We start from the raw sequence: 6,000 nt of genomic DNA, 5'->3' as shown, positions 1-6,000 counted from the left end.
CGTCTACCACATTGTTCTTTATTACGTACAACTCCGTAAGTGGCTCCAGGTTCTAGCAGTAAACCACAAAACAGATATTTGAATATTGTAAACTGAATTCCCTTTTTTAAAGCTCTCTCACAACCGTGCAGAAGAGACTCAGGTTAGTTATAGTGGCTTTCACTGACGGCCAGCAAGGGCGGGGTGGAGGGGGCAGCTGAGTGGCAAGTGGTAACTGCTGCTGCATGGTGCAGTGTCTGTGTCCACAGCCTCAGAGTATGGTCACGTGGGCTGATCTGCCCTGATTTCCCAGGTCATGGCTGTCCTGCACCATGGCTGCACGGGGCACACCCACTGTCCTGTGCCCCAAAGCTGCAGCAGCAGAACCATCTCGAGGAGGCCTGTCACCAGGAAGCACAGCTGGTCAGTGTTGGGGTGGCGGTGGGGGGAGCGGTTATCCCAGTCTGGTTGGGAGTCCTTCTCCCAGTTAGAAAAGTAATGAATGATCAAGAGGGGAGAAACTACGACCACCCTCAATTGTCAAGTCAGCAGAGGACAAGACCCTGCGGAGGTAGGGCTCACAAAGGGAAGGGCAAGTCATTGGCCTGTGGATCTGCAAGGCTTTGTGTAACCGTGTGAACCCCAAGGACTCAGGGGTCCCCTGATGCTCCTGACGGGTGAGGGATGAATGAGGTGGTCCCGGTAAAGTGCTGAGAAGGAGGTGGGCACAAAGGACATGCCTGCTGCTCGTTTAAATTCTACTTTTACAGGTTGAAAATAAGTATCCCAAATGGGGTCTCTACACACAAGAATATCTCAGTTTATCAAGTTGATTGGATTCCCTTAAAAATCAAGGTTCTTCAGGTTCATTTCCTAAAGCCTCTCCTCCCCCTCTTTTCTGTACATTCCCAACTGGAACACACAGCACGAGCTGTAGGCCTGAGTACCTTTTATGTCTCAGATCACGCAGTTGCAGTATTAAAGCCTGCAAAGTGTTCTGATGAAATACACGAAGATAAAAATCTTTAAATATCTGGTTTTGAAAGGGGAAGCAAATACAGACAGTGACGAATAAAGCAGCATGCTACCTCACAGCAACGAACATGTTCAAGTTCAGAGGTGATGTCACACAGAACCACAGATCTCAAAGACACTCTTCTTGAAGGACACAGGGTTTTGTTGTTCCGTTTTGCTTGTTTTTAATATCAAGAGCGAAGGAGAGCAGTGTCAATAAAACTAAAACCCAAAAGGCTCAGAAAGCTCCCACTGAGTTAGAAAGGATCCAGGCACTGAGAGTTGAAGGTCTGAGTTTGATAATCTACTTCCGTGGCTGAGAGTGGCTTTCTCACAGCAATTTTTTTTTTTTCTCTTTTTTTAATGTGGGAAAGAGAAAAACTGAGGCAGAAACATAAGGTCATTTCCACTCTTGTAAGATCTAGACATTACAAATGGATCACCCTTCGGGCAATTTAAGAAATCAGCTGGGAAAACACAAGGATGGTTTTCCAGATCTCTCAACGAAAGGGACTCCTACGAAAGCAAACACTGCAAATAAATTGTGAATATGCTCACTCTGGGGAACAGTGGAGGAAGCTGAGCGGGGGGAAGACGCAGACCACAGGATATGTGCCCAAGGGAGAGAAACACGGAAACTACTTCACAACGACCCCAAATACCCTGAATAGTTATACACTCCTCGTTTCTCTGACACAAAGAAACAGCTAAAACCAAGTGTTGACCAATATAAAACTGAAACACCCCACACTGAGTTTTCGGTATACTCAAAACAAGGGAGCAGAGCCAGACTGTATAAACCATTTGTTAAAAAAATATCCTCTTTTTATATTGTATGAACAAGTTGGAAGAGTTCCCTCACAAGAGCTCACGGACCGCTCACCGCCACGTGTGCAGGCGACGCGCAAGCTCAGCTCTCAGCTCAGCTTTCCGGCTTCTCTCCCGCCACTCACACATCTGCTTTACGGCTCCAGTCGTGACTGGGGTTAGAACAACCGTTTCTTGAGTAAATTCTGTCTTTCTGGCGCCTGGAAGGGGCATCAAGACACGACTGGGGTCATATCCCACAACTGTAAGAAGAAAAAGATCTCTGATGAACACCTGGAGAAGGAAACGGCAACCCACTTCCGTATTCTTGCCTGGAAAATCCCCCGCATGGAGGAGCCTGGTGGGCTACAGTCCACGGGGTAGTTGCAGAGAGTGGGACACGGCTGAGCGACTGTGCTCTGATGAACTGCCATTCAGCTGGGTTGAGGAGCCATATAATGTGTATAAAGAGTCCTTATAACTGAATTCAAGCGCGTTTTTTAACTTAACAAGGAACTGAGTACTATATGAGCATCATGGATAAATCTATACGGTAGTACTTATCCATCAAAAAGTTCAACATAACCCTCAAAAACAGGACAAAGGCAGCTGGAAGTTTTAATCCAGCTGATGGAGAATAAAGGCAGATGAGATTTATTCAAGGAAGAAGGGAAGTAACACTGTAAGGCAACAAATGGGTAGCCAGATGTGTCCTTTCTGTATCTCATCTTCCAAACAGTTCTACGAGATGTCTCGATTTCAAAAATAAAGGAACCAAGGTGCCCACAATTTACTTTAAAAAGTCACATAAGACTGGTGGCTTCCAAAGAGGGTTATTCGAACCACCTTACCCTGCGGTTGCCTCCACGAAGAACCAGAAGAGGCCCAGGAAGTTGGGCTCAGTGAACCAGGCAAGCCTCTGCCACTGGGAGCCTCAGAGAATGAATGATGTGGGCATGGCCTCTTTGGTCCTGGGCTTTGGCCCGGGCAGGGAATCCATGTGGCCTAGCACAGATCTTGGAGAGGCCCTGGAGGACTGCTCCTGGATTAACTGATCTCACTGGGAAAAGATCTTGTTTATTACTTGTTGGCTTATCCAACGCTTGGCTCAAAATCTACTGTCCTCACGAAGCCAAGGCCAGTAGCACCATCTTCCTCCCCTGAACTCTCCCAGTAACTTGTCCGTTTCACTCTTTGGCTGCTGAACATGTTAATAATTGTTAATAATAATTAACATGTTAATAACATGTTAATAATAATTAACTGTCTTCTTAAGAGTATGTCCCCAGCAGACTAGCAGTTCCTTTGAGGGGAGGGCCAGGTCTCATTTTGGCGAGTATAGCCAGTGACTATACGTGGTGTGTAGTGGGTTCTCATTGCTCAGGGAAAGCTTTAAGAGAAAGTTTCTCAGCTCACCTCACATCTTCTTGATGCTTCTGTACATTTACTTAGGGCCAAAGATGGAAATGGACCAACTCGAGCGATGGTCATGAGTTTGAGCAAGCCCTGGGAGATGGTGAAGGACAGGGAAGCCTGGTGGGTGGCAGTCCACTGGGTCCCAAAGAGTTGGACACGACTGAATGACTGAACCACAGCAAAGACAGAAAGCTCTGGAAATACGATGGCGTCCTACCTTAATAACCTTGTCAGTTCCCGAAGTCAGTAACCATCCTCTGGTCGCGTCGAAGTGCACGTGCACGATGTTATGTTTACTGTCGTGGAAGGTCGCGGTGGGCGCGCGTCTGGAGGGAGCAGAGGAAGTTTCCAGAAGTGAAAGGCAGAGTATATAAATGAAGAAGATCTAGAGTGACAGTAAGCTCTAATTTTTAGCCAAATGGCTCAAACGACCTCACGGTTAGAGATGCTCCTCAGAGCTACCTTTATTCCCTGGGGATGAAAAGAGTGAAAGGATTCTTAGATGGTCCAAAATGGTCAAGAGATGACGAAATTTCTTTAGAAACTTTTTGGAGAAATTTGTTGCTCTGATTGAGTCTGAGATTCTTCACCCGTGCTATTAACAAATCTTTAAAATAACCCACTGTGCTTTTGCTAAGTTTGATCTCAGAAGGACTTGCTGATAAAAGTCTACTTTGGTCTATTTCATTTTAAAAAAGGCACACTCGTTAAAATGCCTAAGACACTATTGCTTTCATCTAAGGGCTATTTATTTTTTCTCTTTACCCTGGTATAAATGCAGACTCAGGTTTTTCTTTGGCATTCTAATGCTTTAACAAGTAAAACAATATATAAACAAACACTGTTACTTGCTTTTTATTTTTTTAAGACTTGCATTCTTTTAGTAAGAAAGCTGGTAACTGCCTAGATGCTCTAGAGGCAATGCAAAATGCACCCACAGGGAAGAGGCAGAAGAACCAGTGATGTGGGACAGCAACATAGGGGATTAGGCTGCAGTTTTCTAATCATGTTTCAAGTTCCCACTCCTCAGCAGTGGGCTCTCTGAAGACAGCTGTTAATTGCTCAATCTGGAGAACAGATCTTCAGTATCCTAAAAATGATGATTGCTTTGAAATATTTAGAATTAAGGAATTAGGTTTAATCTGTAGTCACTTAGACCCTCTGGATCTGTGTCTTTAATGAAGAATTCAACGGGAATATCCCTAAAGTCTCTTGCAGCTCCTTAATTTAATGAGAAGCACTCTTTTATTAATTCCATCACATACGATGAGCAGAAAATAATCAGTGAACATAAATGCTTACTTATGCAAGGGCATCTTAATTTACATTTGCTGTGACTAAATATGAATAAAAAACATATACATCAACAGGAGGATTATCTGCAAAAGAATGTTTTGTTTTATTAACTTGCCAAGAATTTCCTCTAAATGCTGACCTCCTTGAGTGCATCTGAAATATGTTTCTATTTATATGAAGCTTTTAGGACATCCATCTAGTATTTAAAATGATTTTACTACATTATATGAGGGGTGGTGGTGAGAATTGGGCAGACAAGTCCCCTATGAGATTCTAATTCACTAAAAGGGACATTTGGTGAAGAACACTCTGTTTACATGGAGGGCAGTTTGCAACAGCTAACATTAAAAAGATAACATGGGGTCTTTCCTGGCAGTCCAGCGGTTAAAAATCTGAGCATCCAATGGGAGAGGTGAGGGTTCCATACTTGGTTGGGAAACTAATAACCCACATGCTGTGCAGCATGGCCAAGAAAACTTTTTAAATTTTAAAGAAAGAAAAGAAAAAGGCAACATGGATCTGCATCCCCCACCCCCCCACCCCCCACCAAAAAAACAGCACTGTAATCTCAGGTTCTGGGTTATTGGGCAAGGCCAACCAGCAAGATTCTGCAGCTGGACAACTGGTGGTACAAGACTCTTAGGAGTAGAGATTTGGCTCTTTCTGGAAAATAAAACCTCTGGAGCCCGTGGGCTTATTCACTAAATGCAAAGATACCAACTGGGTCTAACAGTGAAGCTCAGGCTCCTGTATTCCCGGGCAATTCTCCAGTAAATTAGCAGGCAGAGAATTTGCTCCATGAATATCTATTTTCAATGCACACACCCCTGGGATTGACAACAGCGCAGAGATGATTTCTCAGCGCTGCACTCTCTCCTGCCTCACAAGGGGACACCACCTCCTGGTGGAAAGGAGGGCTTTGCCCACCTGCCACGGTCCGTATTGGAAGCCACCAGGAGCCAGGGTGCCATTATTCATGGCCGCGGGGCTCGGTGCAGCGCTCGGACCACACTCGCCCCTTGACCTCGACATTTCCGCAGGCTGCTGTGACTTACTCCTCGTCTGTGATGGCCTCGTGGCAGCTGTCACACACCCTCACTTCGAACTCGAAGCCCATCAGCGGGATCGCGGAGCGCTTGGAGCTGCACTTGCCGCAGACCGCCTTCCCGCACTTGCGGCAGTGGTGCTGGAGGGAGAGAAAACGTGCTCACTGCGCCTGCGCGCCTCCACCGCGCCCTGACCGCCCAGGCGTGACCCACAGCCCCCAGGTGCGGATGCTCAGCGGGAGGCCCCCAGCGCACTGGAAGCGCGAGCCAGAGGCTCTTCTTTTTGGATTCTGTTTACTCAGAATGAGGACTGTTTAGGAAGTAAATCCGATTGTGCCACGGTCCCAAGCGCCCCTTTCCCCAGTCTTGGTCCTTTCCAGTTGTCATCAATGTGAATCTCCAGCAGTCGGGTTATCTTAAGGGTGTCGGGTGTGCACAGGGT

General features: G+C 46.1%; 1 protein-coding gene across 2 annotated transcripts in view; it reads right to left on the bottom strand.

Annotated features, from left to right (window-relative positions):
- Nucleotides 1-1,111: 1,111 nt before the first annotated feature.
- WDFY2 (WD repeat and FYVE domain containing 2) overlaps nucleotides 1,112-6,000 on the bottom strand; it is a 178,555-nt gene continuing 173,666 nt past the window's right edge. Inside the window, exons 10-12 of one of the 2 annotated variants that reach the window (XM_052650136.1) lie at nucleotides 5,568-5,698; nucleotides 3,434-3,542; nucleotides 1,112-2,063 (exon numbers count right to left, since the gene is read on the bottom strand). In XM_052650136.1, the coding sequence (XP_052506096.1) occupies nucleotides 2,034-2,063; nucleotides 3,434-3,542; nucleotides 5,568-5,698 (270 nt within the window). In that variant the 3' untranslated portion in view covers nucleotides 1,112-2,033. Of the gene's footprint in view, nucleotides 2,064-3,433; nucleotides 3,543-3,605; nucleotides 3,688-5,567; nucleotides 5,699-6,000 lie in introns of those variants that run through there. The other variant, XM_052650138.1, reaches the window with a different exon arrangement.

This window comes from Budorcas taxicolor, chromosome 12, assembly GCF_023091745.1.
Source record: "Budorcas taxicolor isolate Tak-1 chromosome 12, Takin1.1, whole genome shotgun sequence".
NCBI lineage: Eukaryota > Metazoa > Chordata > Mammalia > Artiodactyla > Bovidae > Budorcas > Budorcas taxicolor.
The sequence above is the reverse complement of the archived record's forward strand: the minus strand, read 5'-3'. Positions and strand labels throughout refer to the sequence as shown.